Raw genomic sequence first — 19,886 nt, forward strand, 5'->3', positions numbered from 1 at the left:
TCTGTACTCTTGAGTAGTTTTGGGTTGTCTGTCACTTTTCCCATTTTGATATAATGAACCTTAAAATCTGTACTTATGTTTTATGTCAGCTAATTTCTGTCTTTCGTTGAGCTTAACTAAATATTTACCAACGTTATTCTTGCTTTTTCTTGTTATATTAAACCCGTATACCTTCCACAACTACTGAAGATGAAATATATTTCTCCCGCAAATCGCTCAAAAAAAATCCCCGGAAGTATCAAACTAATATTAGATCTGTTCCGGAACAGAGTCTTAAATCGGAACAGGCGGTGAAGTTTGAATTTGAAGACCAAGAAAAAAATAAGCGTTACAGCAATAAATAATAGTTTAACGGTACTATCATTTAAAATATTTTATCTTTTAAAGCATAGCTCAAATGGTCTGTGTGTAGATATAGGAAGATGTGGTATGAGTGCCAATGAGACAACTCTCCATCCAAGTTACAATTTATAAAAGTAAACCATATAGGTCAAGGTACGGCCTTCAACACGGAGCATTGGCTCACACCGAACAGCAAGCTATAAAGGGCCCCAAAAAATTACTAATGTAAAACCATTCAATCGAAAAAACCAACGGTCTAATCTTAAATCTATGTAAAACGAGAAACACGTATGAACTACATAAACATGACAAACAGACGACAACTACTGTAATCAGATTCCTGACTTAGGACAGGTACAAACATTTGCAGCAGGATTAAACGTTTTAATGGTACCAAACCTTCTCCCTTTTTCTGAAACAATAGTATAACATCACAACATAGAAAAACACACTATAAAATATCAATTGGAAGGCTTAACTCAATCAAAAAACGTGGTATATTTGCATAATAAATCCTTAAACTTGAGCAAGAAAAATAGATAGGACTACTAATACTAATACTGTACTAGTAGTATTTTAGTGGTTGGTTAATTAAATATGGTATGCAGTTGTATTAGAATGGCTCCTCATTTCCATGGTGATTATTTGACCCAACCCCTTAGTCATTTAAAACTTAATAGCTTACATGTATTATAAGTTCTGGACTGAACATTAGGAAGTACCACAGCCACAGGGAATATCCAGGTCCGTTCGCCCTGATTCACGTTCGGCCTAATACACCTTATCGCTATTTGTCCGCCATTACTGGACATCAGTAATACAAAATTTAACGTCATAATACAAAATATCTGACGCCACAATGGAAAAGTGATTGTTGTATGAAAATTAAGTCAATAGTTCAAGCAGGACGGATTCTCGGGTCAGCCGGGAATAGCGATAAGGTGTATACATATTCACCCTGGGTCACGTTCACCCCAATTTTTATTTTATTTTGTTATGTTGTATAAAACATATATTGCAAATAGAGTATGTAAAACATTTTTGGTCGCTTAATATTTATGTTGCATTGTTGGTACCTCAGGCTGGTACTAGATAATTATTTCCTTTGATTTGCACAATAGTGTACAGGAATACCAAGATATTTAAAATCCACTTTCATATATAAAAAAAGTGTCAAAACAGTCAATCAGTGAGATCAAAGACATTCAACATAATTTTACCTATGGACATGATGGACACAAGATGGACGTCATGTATAGTATCTTATTGTCTTATTGATATTGTAAAATATCATTAATTCATATTTTAAACTAATTTGATGTGTTCAGGGATAGTCACTTGTAAAACTATATTTTCGAAGGTAGATAGAAAATGGCGGATAGCAAAAATGGTATTGCACGGTTATTTTTAGAATATCTTAAAAACCAATATACTTTCAGTTTGTGACGTCATCTAATGAATTTCATGATATTCATGATATTGTTAAAAGTTCTTAGTGGTACTTTGTATGTATTTTATGAGCGATTATTTGAAGAAAAATAATCTTCAAATGACATAAATGTAAGATGTACTTGAAAAATGATGAAAAATAATAGAAATATCAACTAAAATGTTGTTTAAATACCGTCAAAGTTATTTAATCTAAAAAAGAGAATATAACATAATACACTAACGATTTTGATAAAAAAAAATATGGTAGGAAATTAATAATGTAACAATTATAGCCTTTGTATGAGGTCAATACAGGATATATCGACCTCATACAATGGTTATAATTGTATAATATCAGTTGCTAAACAACATACTATAAGTTATATGGTTTGCTACTGATCCCATAGAGGGTTAGTAAAATCTATAGGGGGTGAGGCCAAAGGCCGAAACTCCTATGGATTTTACTCTCCCTTTATGTAGGGGGTCAGTAGTGAACTGTAAACAAATTTAACACACACAGGACTTTTTCTGCCACATTTTGTACAAAAAGAAACAATAAAACACAACAAAGTTAATAGTTGACGTCTCCATTAACAGAAGACAAGGTGTCATGAACCCCCTATAAAATTGAGAATGGAAATGGGGAATATATATCCAAGAGACAACAACCCGTCCAAAAGAGAAGACAACAGCAGAAGGCCACCAATTGGTCTTCAACCAAGCGAGAAAATCCTGCACCCCGAGGTGGTCCTTAGCTGGCCTTTAAATAAAATTATGTACTAGTTCAGTGAAAATGGATGTCACACTAAACTCCAAAACATATAAATGTGTTCTTGGGCCAATTGCCTTTGCAAGGCTGTCACGCTGTTTTGCAGTAGTTATCAAATATATCTATAGTATTCTAAAGACCTTGAAAAGAAGTCTTTTTCTGAACTGATGCCGACAGGAGAGACATTTTTCTGTGTCACCAGTTTATTTACTTTTACATTATGCTTTAAGAATTTAAGAGACCACTTATATTGTACCATATACATACAGGCAACTAAATAGTTGGGAGTTAATAAGGTCAGAATGGACTCAGAAAAATTAACAGTGGAACATAACAAAATAGCTTTATAACATAAACACACTTGTTTATCCCACCACATCCTATATATGTGTGTGCAGGTTGCCCCCCCCCCCCTTTTTTTTTCGAAGATCAATGCATTTGAATGGGGACATAATGGTTGGAACCCCCCTACATTGTATATCCTGGGTTGGGAACCCCCCTCCCTTTAAAAATGGCTGGATCTGCCTGCATTGTACCAATATACAAAAGTCATGCATCTACTTAAAATAGTAACAATATTGTTCGGCAATGCTTTATCTTCTGATCAAAGCAAAATATGATTGGGAGTCTAAAAAACATACAATGTTTATTTACTTTCTTACCTATTCAACCAATGAAACTGAGAAAATCAAGATGTGAGGAAAAATTATAAATCAGATCATAACTTATAATTTGTGTACTAAATCTCTTCAGAAAAAACCTTGCTGATAAATCATGCATTACTTATCATGCTTATCCAGGCCCTTATATTTTTTTCAGGTTGAATTTTCCATTTATCTTACAAGTTACACATATGACTGGATGGCTACAGACAGGGAAACACTGGTAAAAGATTACATGTCAAAGTTTCTGAAGAAGCATGATTTACATGATAGTATTGAGTAAGTACTTGTATTTAGCATTGTCATGTGCTTCTGACTGTGAAAATTATAAGTCTTATTATCATTTTCATAGTTATTTCAAATTGAATTGTGTGAATTGTACTGTCTGTGTGTAAATTTAATCAGTCAAGGGTCTAACTTAAATAAGTTATTAGAGAAAAATAACATACATTTGTTATTGAGGGCTAAAAAATCAAAAATCTGTGATAACATATGTATGTTACATGTTTCAAAGGGCCATTATACATCCTTTATTTTGTTAAATTGTGTACTAGTTCTATTGATATTATAATTGTCTTTATGTATATTAAACTTTAGAAAGATATAACAGCCCATAGTTTGCCAATCATGCATAACACACCCTTGTTATTACAGATAAATTATACCTGTAATAACTAAAGGGTGTAATTACAGCTTCTCTACATCTCTTCAAAGCCTTTTCTCCTACATATATCACAATGTATTTTAATTTATTGTAATAAATAATGATAAGAGCATGTAATGAGGTTCTGCGCAACCTTCCTAGTCATTCCCAAGTTACTCATGTAATAAGTTAAATGCCTGTAATAACTAAGCCTTGTTATTACAGCAAAGTTATCACTTAAAAGCCTTGTCTCATTGATTCACCATGGTTGATCAAAAATGTATTAATTGAATTAGAAAATTAGTTTTCAAGGTTATGTATTAAGTTACTGTGCAAGTTTCAAGAATTCCCAAGTGCCCACTGAAAATAAAAAATTTTATGGTACATTTAACTGATAACAAACATATGTTACTACAGATTAAGAGAAAGTATCTGTAATAACACATGTATGTTATTTTTCTCTAATAACTTATTCAAGTTAGACTCTTGACTGTTAATATGAAAGAGAAATCTATATTTTCTCCGAAAGTGGTTAAATTAAATCTATCTATCGTCTAAAATTTTGTAAAGAGAAATTTGAATTCATCCACCAATATCCTAGAGTTGACATTTCTTTTCTTTTTTTTCTCTTTGCACCACCATATGTTTATTTTGTTTTACATTTAGTGCTGTTGATGAGATAGTGTTGAGTTATGTCATAAGTATCTTGGAGGATTTAGGAGATGACCAGAATGCTGAGGAGAATATTGATGTGGACCAGTTTACAGAGATGATAGATGCATACATTCCTGGATTCTGTAATATTGACAGGTAATTTAAAGGGAGATAATTAATAGCACATTATGAGTTAAGGGAGATAATAAATAGCACATTTAATATTAAACCAAAATTTTTCATCTGCACTGTGTAATGCATTTTCTCAAACATTGCTTATCAAATTCTAATTTACCAAACACTTAAGCAGGGGTATTATAAGGGAGCAGTACCCCACAGTTCAGTTTGTTTTATTCTTGTTCTAAAACTGCATCTAATAATTGCCATAGGACATTAAGCAAACTACAGTCAATCAATCATGGACTGATTAAAGGAAAAGTATAGAGATTTAAAATTAAAAAAAATGCTCATGGATGCATGTGTGTTCCATTTCTAGAAGGTGAAACATAATACTTTCTGGACTGTAGGGTGACCTAAAGTTGCTTACCGGTACTTCTACATCATTAGGTCTCTGGTGGTGGATACCTGTCTTAATGGCAATCTTTAATACCAAATCTTATTTTTATAAAGAAAATATTTTAATGATTTTAGAATTGTTTCTGTTGGAATTTGAATAATGAATTACCAGTACCTGTACTTTATTTTACAGTGTAGAAGTTTGTGAGTGGATGTTTTCCTTGTCTACAGAATTAGCAAAGGAAAATGAAGGTAATCTCCATATTATTTAATATATCTCATTTTATACCAAAAGTTTCACAAAATATTATCAAGTTGTATTGAAGATGAAAGACTTTTCTCAATGACATTCAAAGGTATTTTATATTGTTATGGTAGCAAGTGAATTGGGAATTACAAGCTATTGTATAAGCTCAAAATAAGTGTTTTTACACTACTTTGGAAACAAGAATTACTGGATCTTGATTAGCATTCTTAAATTCTTAAATAACAAGATCTTGATATAGTGGTCTTAAGATTCCATGGGAAATGAGAATTACAAAAGTGTTTTTGAATTTTAAGAAATTTGAATTGAAGCAATATGAAATGAATCTGCCTTTGAAATCTTTCTTATATTATGATTAATTAAAAAAAATTAGAAAGGCCATAAGGTAGTAGTATAAAATAGAGTTTGACATTGCAAAACCATGTGTACGGTAGACCTTTTGGAAATGCCACTTTAGACAAACTGTTTTTGACCTTGGTAAAAATCTTACTACATTCAACTTTCAATGATCCTTTGTCTTGCAGATAGTCCTTACATTCCAGTAGACAACACATCAGAACCAAGTAGTCCGGTAACTGATATTATAGGAGCTACAGCATTACCTCTGATAGATAGCACAGAAGTCAATGGAAATGTGGTAAAAATAAAAAATGGAAAAATTATACTACGTTTCAGTAGTTAAAATAATTTCACAAAGTTAGTCTGTGGTTTTAGCATTTAAACTATGAATATTTCTAGAAAACAATGTGAATCCAGATAAAACTGATCTTGAGAATGTTAAAACGGTTATTGGTCTTTGCAAGTATTGATAGCTTTCAATGGATGAACCAGTTCCATGCTAGAGATCAGCATGCACAAATTCCACTAACCAACCAAATTCAACATGCTATATTGACCTCTAAACTTTCAAAAACTTGTTTTCTAAACAATTTTCATTTGATTAATTCTTTATGGACCTTTATAAATCAACGCAATCTAGAAACGATCTCACATATTATAATTTGGTTAGCCAAATAAGAAAATCAACCATTTTGCCCTCCTACCTTACAGCTGATGAAACTAACTACAACTTAATTTATTTTGTACCAAAAACTATTGAAAGAGCAGTCTACATTTATTTCTATGAATCTTATAGTTTCAGTGTTCATCTTTCCGATTCTAAATGTCAACAAGGTATATCAAGCTAAAATTAAAATCTTCTACCAAAATACAGATGGTATGTTCTTGCATCAAAAAGTTTTTAAAATGTGCTGAGTTCCAGGCACTTTTCTGGATAAACATTGACCACAAATACTTTTAGCCAAAGGTTTGGAATGCCAATGATATAAATGTTTAAAACAACAGATATCATAAAACCAAACCGTAAGATTTAAAGTAATTTGAATAAGACACAAACACAATGAATCACTGCATTAATACATGGATGTAAACTCCAATAGGTGAACTATATTAATGATGTATTTGAATCAACTTCATTTGGGGTTTTATCTTAAGAGCAAAATAAATTTGGTTAAATGTTAATTATTACATTGGTAGCAATGAATTACATTGATTTCCCAGTCAAATAAAAACCGATAATTTCACATGTGAAATAAACGTGGTTATTTCACTCTCTGATCATACAACAATAGACGTTGTCAAGACGTCGATAACGTCGGATCAAAACAAATTGTGAATGCGTAGAAAAAAGATATAGTTCCTTAAATTTTCTACATAAATTATATTAAAAAAGCCATTAGCCAATGTAATAAAAAGAATAACTAATCAAAGATTAGAAATATCGAAAAATATTCAACTCGTGACCGAACAACACTGATAATTAACTCATGCGCTATGCTCATTCGTGAATTAATGTGTTGTTCGGTCACTCGTTGAATATTTTTCTCTATTTGAATTCTTCGATTAGTTATTCTATAATTAACTTTGCGATTGATCACATATTTTCAGACTAAAAGGATATTATTTATATAAATAAATTTATTTTTTTTATCTGTAGGAATCCTTTCCAGAGGACACTGAAGATGATACAGAGCTAGTCACTATGTTGTTGGAGATGTTCCCCACAGCCTGTTCTTTAGAAATATCCCATTGTCTGGCACTTAGTAATGGTGACCCTGACAGTGCAGCACAATTGATTATACACAGACAGGAGATTGGAGATTGTATAGTATCATCTGTAAGTCATGTGACATGTTGTTTAAATGGAATTATGGGAAGGGTTGGGAAGAATCTAAATAATACAGTCGTGACAATGCACTACAATTGATTATACCTCAGACATTTGATAATCTATGGTAGCATAAATGTGTAAATTATGTACTGTGATTGTTTACAGTCAGTACCATGAATTTTGGGAAGGGTTGGTAAGAATATCAATATGTTGTGCTGTTACACCACTGTCCCAGGTAAGGGGAGGGTTAGTGCTCAAAAAAATGTTTAACCCAGCCACATTCTTTATGTGCATGCCCCAAGTCAGGAGCTTATTATACAGTGGTTGTCCTTTGTTCATGTCTGTCATATTTGTTTAAAGAAATTGAATTGTTATAAATTATAGGCCATTAGTCATCTAGTTGTCTCGCCTTGACGGAGTCAAAAAGCGAGACATAGGTATGCTGTTGGCGGCGGCGTCAACACTGTATTAGTTTGTGATTAGGTCTAGTTTATGGTGAACCACAAGTGGTAGGTCAATAATATTTGGTATGCAGTTGTATTAGCATTGGCACATCTCATTTCCTTGGAGATTGTTTGGCCCTGCCCCCTCAGTCATGGTCTATTGACTTTGAAACTTTTGCTTAGTTTACATGTATTAGTTTGTGATTAGGTCAGTTCATAGGGAACCATTAGTGGTAGGCCAATGATATTTGGTATGCAGTTAAATAAGCATTAGCACATCTCATTTCCAGGAAGAATTTTTGGCCACACCCCCTCAGTCATGGTCTATTGACTTTGAAATTTTTGCATAGTTTACATGTATTAGTTTGTGATCAGATCAGTTTAGGATGAACTGCCAATGTTAGGTCAATGATATTTGGTATGCAAATTTATTGGTATTTGTGAGTATTGTTTCCATGGAGATTATATAGCCCCACCCCCTCATCATGGTTCATTGACTTTGAAACTTTTACATAGTTTACAATTTAATGTTTGTGTTTAGGTTTGTTTAAATGGAACGACATAATAAGTCAATGGTATTTGGTATGCAGTTGTATTAGCATTGGCACATCTTATTTCCATGGAGATTGTTTAGCCATGTACCTTCAGTCATGGTCTATCGACTTTGAATATTTGCATAACTTACATGTTAAAGTATTGCTATTTTAATTTCAACATTTGCATTATCAAAATTACAGAAAGGCGAGACATATCTCTGTGATAACAGTTTATTTGAATTGTTTCACATTTTTCTTATCAGGGCCTTTTATAGCTGACTATATTCATGGTCTGGGTTTTTTCTTTATTGTTGAAGGCCATACAGTGAACTATAATTGCTTATTTCTACATCATTTGAACTCTGGTGGATAATTTTCCTGTTGACAATCATACAACATCACCTTATTTTTATATTTGTAGTAATGATGACCTTTTATTTATAGAATAACAGTAAGAAAAAGAAAGACATGGTGCTTGATGACAACAAAGTCAAGAGTCATATCATCAGCAGGTAATTTGCATATATAATAAAAGTATTATCTTCATGGTTATTATACCAGTATACTTTCGAACTGAGTGACCAGTCAAACCTTTGCCAAAATGGGGTGATTGTTTCGCTGTGCAGAGTGTATAAATACGCAGCAATGTCCTTTCTGAATGTTGACATGAAATTCTATGCCTGAAGAAGAAAGAGGGCTAAACTCCTGCTCATTGAAGAACCTTTGTAAATGTCTACATGTGGCCAGTTGCAAGGCATAATTTCTGCCCTTATTCAACGTACCCTCATTTTCCAGTGGCAGTTCAAATTCCTGGTCATTTATCTTGCAGAACCTATTGTCGTAATTGTAAATTTGCTCTTTTCCTGAATTTGGCATGAAATATTTGCCACTTGACATAAAACAAACCAATTTAAACATGACCAATCAATCAATTATTTTATGACTACTTCAAAAGAAGTTTATAATCATAATAATGTTCACTATGAAGTCAAATAGAAAGGGACTAACATGAAAATATATTTGATCAAATAAGTTGTTTTACAGTACTTTTAACATTAAAAAATCATGATTTAATGTACCCATTCTGCCTGGACAGTATAAACATGCACACTGTATAAGGTTTATTAACTTTTGATGAAAAAATGCAGAAAATAGATTTAAGGTTTGTGTATTTTCTACAAACAAATGCAAATAGATGAAAAATATATACCATTAATAAATTCAGTTATTGATATGTACATTAACATACAGTTATAGTATGAATTTTTCTTTTGACGCTTTGCTAGTACACACTGTAATATCAATAAAATGCCAGTTGTACAGGACCAAATTTCAAGCCTTTAATAATAGAGCATTTGAAAAAATGGTTTCATTTACAATTCACAAAAACTTGGCATCCATTGTTTTATGAATGGGGCCTCGGTGGCTGAGTGGTCTAAGTAGTTGAACTACTATATCACTAGCCTGTCAACACTGGGGTTGTGAATTCAAAATCCCACATGTGGCAGGTGCGCTCGACTTCAATCTTAATTACTGTGGATTCATTTTTATTCGTGGTATACCAATTTTCGTGGGTTTCGTGGGTCACAGCGAACCACGAATTTAAGAATTCAACGAAGAATATTCCCGAGAAATGTGTATGGAGTCGGATGTTTATTTCCGGTTATGTTATGCAGTTCTAGTATAATGTTGACTAGCGATTAACATGTTAACATAACACTTGTTTTTATTGAAAGAAGATACAAGTATTTTGATTAAATCAATAATAAATATATTAAATATCAGTGATAATTTACTTTTTAAAATTTATTAAAACTGTTCATGGAAAATTTGGTAATTACCGTGTCATAGTTTGGTTTACTGGTGAATAAAAATCAATAGGATTAAGTACAGGTATATTGCCCGTAGGTAATATTGTTTATGACAGGAACATTTATTTTCACACCTTTTACTTATATGACTGTTTATTATATCGTGATTAGGGAAATGAGCTTTCAATCATAGAGTTTTTGATGCCTTATAAAATTTCGACAAGAATTTATAAATTGTAAAACAAACAAATAATAAGTTGTCTCTGTCCATTATTGTAGTAGAAGTTTTCAATGAACACTTTAACCTAGAATGACCAAGCGAGGATTTTGACAATTCAAAACTTGTTCAATGAATTCCTTCTTTTTTTTGGGGGTTATTATTGATCAAACCAAGGAGGTTATGTGATCTCCTAAATCAAAAAGAAATCCACGAATTACGTATCTGAATTTATTTTTTTGTTGTAATCAGCGATCCACGAATTTACATATACCACGAAACGTCTTTTTTTCTCTATCCACGAAAATTGATACCCACGAAAATAAATGAATCCACAGTAACTAGGATTATCAGTTTTCCTACCAAAGGTCGGTGGTTCTCTTTGGGCACACTGGCTTCCTCCACCAATAAAAACTGACTGCCACAAAATAGCACAATAGTGCTGAAAGTGGCGTTAAACACCAATTAATCAATCCATTGTTATATGGTGTACTTGCAGGTTTTCATATGTAGACACAGATGCTGATAAGAAAACACATACTCCAACTTTTCAAAAAAAGGTGAGATTATAAGTTATGTTTTTAGAGCAATGGATGTTTGTTTAGGCCAGGGGTTTTTGTTGGTTTACGGATCAGCTGACCCTATTTTTCTGATTTGCAGAATAAAAATAAAATTGACATTTCATGCTTTTTTATTCCTGGCGACCCTAACAAATTCATTATCCATAAAATATAAATAAAAATATTCTATTTTATGAAATTAAATGCATTGAACATTAACAGAATTGATTACACATTGTGTTGCAAAATTAATCCGTATGTTTACGTATCTAAAAATAGACAGATCAATCATAACTGACCTTGAAATGTTGTTTGCGCAAATAATTTTGCGGAGTGAAACCTGTGTTTAAAACCCTTTACAATAAGTTCGTTTTCCTTTTTTGTCATAATTCCGTAAGATGTATCATCTCATAGATGAAATGGACCTGTCCAAACATGAAAGACGTCAAGTTAAAGTAATAGATATTCACAAACAATTTGGAATTTTCTTGTTTCATAGATATTAAAAAAAAGTTCATCCATTTGGATATCAAAAACCGGAATGCATGACAACTGATGAATCTGATATCCTTGTCTTTCCAGTGGACGAGTCTATTTCGTTTTTGACACGGATGGTAACGCTTATTTACATACAATGTGTTTGAAATTTATATTTATTAGTTTTTCGTGCTTGAAGATCATTATTCACCATGTTTCCCGAAATTTGATAAAAAGCAACGTGGATCTGTTTTTTCTTGTTCGTGAAATGACGATTTAATTTCATCTTTGTCCGTGGACATACACACGTATTCCCCCTTTTTGGAAATTGTATGACGATGGCATGCATTTTATGTTTAAAACAGCTGAGCAATAATATTTGGAACTAAAATTTAAGAAATGATGACAAAATAGCATACCAAACATATTGTTAGTAAGGTGAAATATATATTTATTTATTTACATATTTATGTCTTGAAAGATATTTTTTTTCTTTTTTTCCGACCAACCGACCCAACTTTTTCATGTGAAAAATCCGTAAACCAACAAATTAAAAAACCCTGGCCTTATCATGGTGGCAGGAATTCATGAAACATGAATGGAACAAAAAAAAAAGAAAAACCCAATAAGACAGCAAACAAACTGCACAAAAATAAAAGCAAAATATCTAGATTATTACTAAGGAGAATATTTTTAATGTAAAATCAGTTTAACTGTGAACAGATACTAACAATATTTTTCTGGATATAGAGTTATGCAATAAGAATTCCTTTCTATATTCTTCTTGTAGAACTAAATTTTTATACGACCGCAAAAAAATTTTTGTGGTTGTATATTGGTATGACGTTGGCGTCGTCGTCCGAAGACACATTGGTTTTCGCACTCTAACTTTAGTTTAAGTGAATGGATCTCTATGAAATTTTACCACAAGGTACAATACCACAAAAGGAAAGTTGGGATGGATTTTGGGGGTCATGGTACCAACAGTAAAGGAATTAGGGGCCAAAAAGGGGCCAAAAATAAGCATTTTTGTAACTTCCAGACATAACTTGTGTGTTAGTGTATGGATCTCTCTGACATTGTACCACAAGGTTCCATATCACAAAAGGAATGCTAGGATTGATTTTGGGGGTAATTGCCTCAAAATTTTAGGAATTAGGGGCAAAAAATAAGCATTTTTCTAGTTTCATGACAATAACTTGTGTGTAAGTATATGGATCTTTCTGAAATTGTACTACAAGGTTCCATATCGCAAAGGGAAAGCTGGAATTGAGTTTGGGGGTAATTGCCGAAACGTTTAGGAATTGGGGGCCAAAAAGGGGCCAAAAATAAGCATTTTTCTAGTTTCCAGACAATAACTAATGTTCAAGTGTATGGATCTCTCTGAAATTGTACTGCAAGGTACCATACCACAAAGGGAAGGCTGGGATTGATGATGGGGGTAATTGCCTCAATATTTTAGGAATTAGGGGCCAAAAAGGGGCAAAAAACAAGCATTTTTCTAGATCCAGGACAATAACTTGTGTGTAAGTGTATGGATCTTTCTGAAATTGTACTACAAGGTTCCATGTCACAAAGGGAATGCTAGGATTGATTTTGGGGGTAATTGCCTCAAAATTTTAGGAATTAGGGGCAAAAAATAAGCATTTTTCTAGTTTCATGACAATAACTTGTGTGTAAGTATATGGATCTTTCTGAAATTGTACTACAAGGTTCCATATCGCAAAGGGAAAGCTGGAATTGAGTTTGGGGGTAATTGCCGAAACGTTTAGGAATTGGGGGCCAAAAAGGGGCCAAAAATAAGCATTTTTCTAGTTTCCAGACAATAACTAATGTTCAAGTGTATGGATCTCTCTGAAATTGTACTGCAAGGTACCATACCACAAAGGGAAGGCTGGGATTGATGATGGGGGTAATTGCCTCAATATTTTAGGAATTAGGGGCCAAAAAGGGGCAAAAAACAAGCATTTTTCTAGATCCAGGACAATAACTTGTGTGTAAGTGTATGGATCTTTCTGAAATTGTACTACAAGGTTCCATATCACAAAGGGAAAGCTGGGTTTGAGTTTGGGGGTAATTGCCCTAAACGTTTCGGAATTTGGGGCCAAAAAGGGGTCAAAAAACACATTTTTCTAGTTTCCAGACAATAACTTGTGTTCAAGTGTATGGATCTCTCTGAAATTGTACTGCAAGGTACCATACCACAAAGGGAAGGCTGGGATTGAGTTTGGGGGTGAAGAATCATAAGGGGGTTCAAAAAATTTGGGGGGGGAGGATTTTTTTATTTTTCCTTTTTTTTCTTTTTTTCCTTTTTTTTTTCTTTTAAAATTTTCCATTTTAAGTTGGTTATTTCTGATTTATATTTAAAAGCAAATAATAATGGTATGGTAGGAGATACACACCAAACAGGATGTGTAAATTATTATATAATAAGTATTGTGCAATAGCAAGAAATTTTCAATTGCACAGTATTACACAATAGCAAGAAATCTTCAATTGCACAGTATTGCGCAATAGCAAGAAATCTTCAATTGCACAGTATTGCGCAATAGCAAGAAATATCCAATAGCACAATATTGTGCAATAGCAAGAAATTGTCAATTGTACAGTATTGCGCAATAGCAAGAAATATTTAATTGCACAGTGTTGTGCAAAAGAAGATACTTCCTATAAATTGCTTATTTCTTGACCAATTTCAATGGGGTTTTATTCTTGAATTCTTGGGGTTCTTAAATATGCAGAATCTAACCATGTATTTAGTTTTTGGATTTTGGGCCCTGTTTTAAAATTGGTCCACATTGAGGTCCAAAGGGTCCAAAATTAAAGTTTGTTTGATTTCATCAAAAATTGAATTATTGGGGTTCTTTGATATGCCGCATCTAACCGTGTATTTAGATTTTTAATTTTTGGTACCGTTTTCAAATTGGTCTACATAATAAGGTCCAAAGGGTCCAAAATTAAACTTAGTTTGATTTTAACAAAAATAGAATTCTTAGGGTTCTTTGATATGCTAAATCTAAACATGTATTTAGATTTTTGATTATGGGCCCAGTTTTCAAGTTGGTCCAAATCGAGGTCAAAAATTAAACTTTGTTTGATTTCAACAAAAATTGAATATATGGGGTTCTTTGATATGCTGAATCTAACCATGTATTTAGATTTTTGATTTTTGGGCCCCGTTATCAACTTTGTCCACATTGAGGTCAAAAGGGTCCAAAATTAAACTTTGTTTGATTTCATAAAAAATTGAATTCTTGGGGTTCTTTGATATGCTGAATCTAACCATGTATTTAGATTTTGGATATTGGACCATAATAGGTGAATGTCCAATTTAAATTTTTTAAGTTCTTAGACCACATTCATTCTGTGTCAGAAACCTATGCTGTGTCAAATATTTAATCACAATCCAAATGCAAAGCTGTATCAAGCTTGAATGTTGTGTCCATACTTGCCCCAACTGTTCAGGGTTCGACCTCTGCGGTCGTATCAAACTGCGCCCTGCGGAGCATTTTATTAAAAAATATCGTGATGTCATTTTTGGTTTCCTATAGGAGCAGAACTGTCGCAGGTTTATTTGTTTATTTGGGTATATTTTTATTGGAAAGCATATTTTGGTGATATAGACACAAGTATACACCTTATCGCTATTCCCGCTTGACCCGAGAATCTGTCTCGCTTGAACTTTTGACGTCATACAATAATCACTTTTCCATTGTGGCGTCAGATATTTTCTATTATGACATCAAAATTTTACGGGAACTTTTGTGATGTCCAGTAATGGCAGACAAATAGCGATAAGGTGTATTGTTTTTGTATGAAATTCTCTAATTATCTCAACCAAATCAATTTGTAAAAAAATATGGTACATATTCACGTCAGGAGAAAGCAAAAACAAACTGGAAAAAAAAATCATGAAGAAATATACTTCGGACCATTCTTTGACTCTCAACACATATTTTTTGTTAAAATTCAACCATAAATGCCTTCAAAATATGAAATTTGTGATGAATACTTGTTGCATAACAGTAGTAAGATATGTTTATTCTTAGATTTTATACTAGTCTTGGTCCATCTTAGATTTTATACTAGTCTTGGTCCATTACTTTCATCACATAATACTCAGTTTCTGTAGTATGGAAAGATTGCATATTTGGCCTTGAATTGCTTTTCAGATCCATTAAATAGTAACTTCCTATTTGACAATACTTTGCATTTTAATATATCCACTGATATAAAAATAATAAGATGTGGTATGATTGCCAATGAAACAAATCTCCACCAGAGACCAAATGACATAGAAGTTAACAACTATAAGTCACCTTACCGCCCTTCAACAATGAGCAAAACACATACCACATGAGCATGCATGTTGTTTTCTGTAAGGGATTACTCAAATTCTGCATTGGGATTGGTTGAATATTTGGTTTGAAATTTTGTAATGTTAGATTGTACAATAATGTGATATTCAAAGCTGTTGGGCAGCCACTTCTGGTTTGAAATTACTTTGGATTTTTGTTGTTCTCACTCAGCATGGAATTTTTTGTTAAAGTCTTATAGCGATAGAAAATTTACTTTGCATGACATAGCTTGGAAGGTTTTTTTTATTGTAGAGTAATTCATTTCATTTCCTAAATAGAGCTGCTCTCTTTTACTACCAGTTATCTTATTCCAGTAATCTTTCTTCCTATGTTTATTTATTTTTTTTATTTACAGGAATCAAAGAAACTTGTACGATATTTGGACAATAAAGTTGTCAGCACAAAAGGCGAAAAATTTACTGAGATTAAGAAGGAAAATTCAGAAGACATGAAGAAAACTTATATCAACCTCAAACCTGCCAGAAAATACAGATTTCATTAAAAAGAAGACAAGTTTCAAGACATGAATCTGTAAATCAAATTCACTGACTTGCTTGCAAGTCTTGAACAAAAGTTACATATCCATAATTTAGTCTCTGTCAGAATGATTTTTCTTCATTTCATATTCTTAGTGCCAACTTCAATTTCAAAAATGTCTTTTGGTTTTGGGGATTTTGTGTCAAGCATCAGTGATTACAAAATTAATGGTTAAAATTAAATTTTTAAATGTTATAACTATTCAGATTTTCTTTTCAAGCTTCCATTATTATTAAAATAGAAAATTGATACAAAGTTTTAAATGCTTCAGTGCATTTGACAGGCCATGTGCTTTGAAAAATATTTTGATTATCTCCCTTATGTACAAATTTTTCAAAAATTACTGACGAGCTGAAATCTTTTTACCATATTCAGATTTTTGCCACTTGGACAATATTTAAATCAAATGAATCTCAGGATTGAATATCTATAAAGCTTTTAAATTGTTATGTTTGGCATTTCTTGGAAAGAACAATTACTTTTAATAGAAATTGTCAATATCTTTATATTTTTGCCTCATTGTAAACTGTTAAGTAAGCATTTAGTTATATTCCTTCCATCCAAAAAGTTGTCATGATTGTAGACTTATTTTAATTTTTGAATTCTTGTGTATTCTGTATGTAAGGGGTAACATGTTTTCCTTGCAAGGTTTTGTAAATGAAAGTGGTATATGAGCAGCATGAATTTTAGTTAGTCATTCACCATACTGTAAATTCAGAAATTATTGCATGTATTTATTATTGCAATTTTTGAAGAATGGCCACTAATGCGAGATTTATTATTGCAATCTCAGAAAAATCTTCATAAATATATATGCATCAGATATCATAATGCGAGTTCTTATTATTGCGACACTCATCCAGTCGCATAATTTGCATTAATAAAAACCTCTGAATTTACCATATATTTTGATACTGTGGATTCATTTGTTTTCATCTCTGTTCATGGATATAGTAGAAATTGTAGTTTTCTGAATATTTGATTTCATGTTTTTACAAATTATGTATACAAGCCTATAGAAGATAAATATGTGTTATCTAAATTCCATTTTGTTATTTTAAATTCTGCACCTCATCCCACTAAATCCACTAAAGTAGTACTTAAAGAATAATAACATTGAATCCACAGTATATGTGATGTAATTACACATTTCCATGATATTTTATGAATAACATTTCATCGACGTCGTACATTGTGATTTTCTTCTCTTTTTTTTTAAGTGGATGGTACTCTCAAATTTGTTTCTGGTTTTATTTTCCAGAAAAAAATAAGAAATGACAGGCTAGTCCTTTAAACATTTTAATACATTTTAAGATTGACAAAAACAAAATTAATTCGTCAAAACAAACATTAAATGCCAAGACAAAATGTATATATGTATTTCATCATTGGAGTTCTATCACACACTGTTAAAACAAAGTTATTTCCCATTACCTTACCATTCAACATTACACAACTTTTTCACTGAAAAATTACTTTCCATCCTTTTTTTCTTATTTTCATAGACTGCATATTTGATTTAATGTAAACAAAAAAAATTCTACCGCTGAATAGAAAAAGGTGCAAAATTTGGGTGTAGTTGAAGAATTTGTTTATCTATTAGTTTTTTAATGGTAATTTGATAGGTTAAATTTTATCATTCTTTGTCAATAATCTACAAAACATTATGTCATTTTAGTGTGACAACTTCTGGCAAAGACTCTTTGCTGAAGATGCAAATAAAAAAAAAAAAAAAATAGAAAGGAAATTGTATATAAAAATTTAATTTCAACATATACTGTTGATAAAAAAAAATCAACAGTCGACTCTAAAATATGAAACAGCTTAGAATCTGAGTGAAGAAATAATTATTTTGTGATGTTTTTATTATTGCAAAAAATTGCGACAGTACAGGTTTCCCAAAATAAAAAGTTACATTTAAATGTTTACCGCATATAAAAGGCAATTACTGAAATTTCATTAATTGATGTTGCATAAATTGTGAAATTAAATGTACTTACAATTTTCATTTGCAATACATAATTTCCATTTATTTTATCATTGCGAATCAATATGCAAGAGTTGAGAGACTTCCAATAAATGATAAAAATTGTCAAAAATGAATAAATGTAATTTTTCACTTGTTTGTATAACATATAATCTTTAATGGTATTGCATCAGATGTAAGGCCAGTGTGTGTTATTTTGTAACAGTGTTTTGATTATATACTCATTCACATACATGTACATGCATATTCGTTTTTTAAAACTTAAAGCATTGAAAAAAAGTTGAAAGTCATTTATAGTTTCATGTTGCTATATAGTAAAATAGTGATGAAGATGTGTTCAGTTTATAGTATTTGCAAAAATAGAGTGTTAGAATAGTTAACAATTTGTGTTTATCAAGTATATGTTTGTCAACACTAATTTACATTGTTTTAGAAAGTAGATATATGTGAAGTGAAAGTTTTTAGGAGTCATGGAAGCATATTAAGGATGTTCGCTCCTTTTGTTTTTGAATTTTTGCCATATTTTCGGAATCCTTTGGTTTTATCCATGTTTTGCCATTAAAAAATTTTGTCCACTAACCCCTACTTTTTTTTCATAATTTTATTACATATAGTTTTAAAAGCCATATTTGAAAATCTTTGTTATTTTTTCATAGTTTTTAAAAGAGAAAAGCGGACAATGTTAAACGTATGAAAAATCTAGAGAGAATTATTTCCCGCCAAATTATATCTCGAAAACAAGCACACGGACACTTAATTTTTTTCTGCTGTTTTAGTTCCTCTGTTTATATACTATCAATTTATAACAGTCTCTTAAAAAGCTTTTTATTTTGAAGTAGAGTAGCGAACATCCTTAATAAACTGCATTTTTCCCCTGAATAGATATTTAATAAAGTCTTACTGGAGCAGCTTCCTTCAAGGGAAAGAGTTGTCAGCGACATAAATACTGCCCCCATGAAATTCCAATATTTTCTAGAAGTGGCGATGACAATGTAAGCAATATTTGACTGTCCAATAATGCTGCTATGTTTGATAGTTACCATTGATATCAGTTGTTTATTGTAATATGAACAAATAGTTATATGTACATTTTTGAAAATCTATTTTTTCCTCCTTTCTTTTTTATGATCATGTTAGCAGGATTTATTAATAACCTCATACCACCTTCCAAGGCTAGGAGTTATATGATCAAATTTTAATGCCATTCAAACATTTTTTATTTGTTATTACCTTTTCCCCAAGTTGCTTAAAAGAGGCTACCTCAGACATTTTTATTTAATTTTATGTTCTTATTTTCATGAGAAAAGGAAAGAACCTTCTAATCAAGCACCCACAATGAATTTCAAATATTTCTTTTTAGGGAATAATATTTTAAAGTCTTAAAAATGTTGTTGATATCTTTTATTAAACAACTGAAAATATCAATTTTCTCAAGTGAGATTTTTTTTTAGTGCTGTTCCATTTAAATGTTGGGATATGGGATGTAGGAAGGGGCTTCCATAATCTCC

At 31.7% G+C, this 19,886-nt stretch overlaps 1 protein-coding gene across 1 annotated transcript; it reads left to right on the forward strand.

The window, feature by feature from the left end:
- The first annotated feature begins 284 nt into the window (after positions 1-284).
- Positions 285-19,018, forward strand: LOC127724603 (CUE domain-containing protein 2-B-like). The gene is made up of 9 exons (XM_052231622.1): positions 285-354; positions 3,362-3,483; positions 4,514-4,657; positions 5,211-5,269; positions 5,807-5,919; positions 7,279-7,458; positions 8,876-8,943; positions 10,959-11,019; positions 16,210-19,018. Exons 2-9 carry the CDS (start codon positions 3,404-3,406, stop codon positions 16,354-16,356), a joined length of 852 nt encoding a protein of 283 aa, XP_052087582.1. The 5' UTR covers positions 285-354; positions 3,362-3,403; the 3' UTR covers positions 16,357-19,018.
- Positions 19,019-19,886: the final 868 nt, after the last annotated feature.

This window comes from Mytilus californianus, unplaced genomic scaffold (genome assembly GCF_021869535.1).
Source record: "Mytilus californianus isolate M0D057914Y unplaced genomic scaffold, xbMytCali1.0.p SCAF_14, whole genome shotgun sequence".
In the NCBI taxonomy this organism is placed as follows: Eukaryota; Metazoa; Mollusca; class Bivalvia; order Mytilida; family Mytilidae; genus Mytilus; species Mytilus californianus.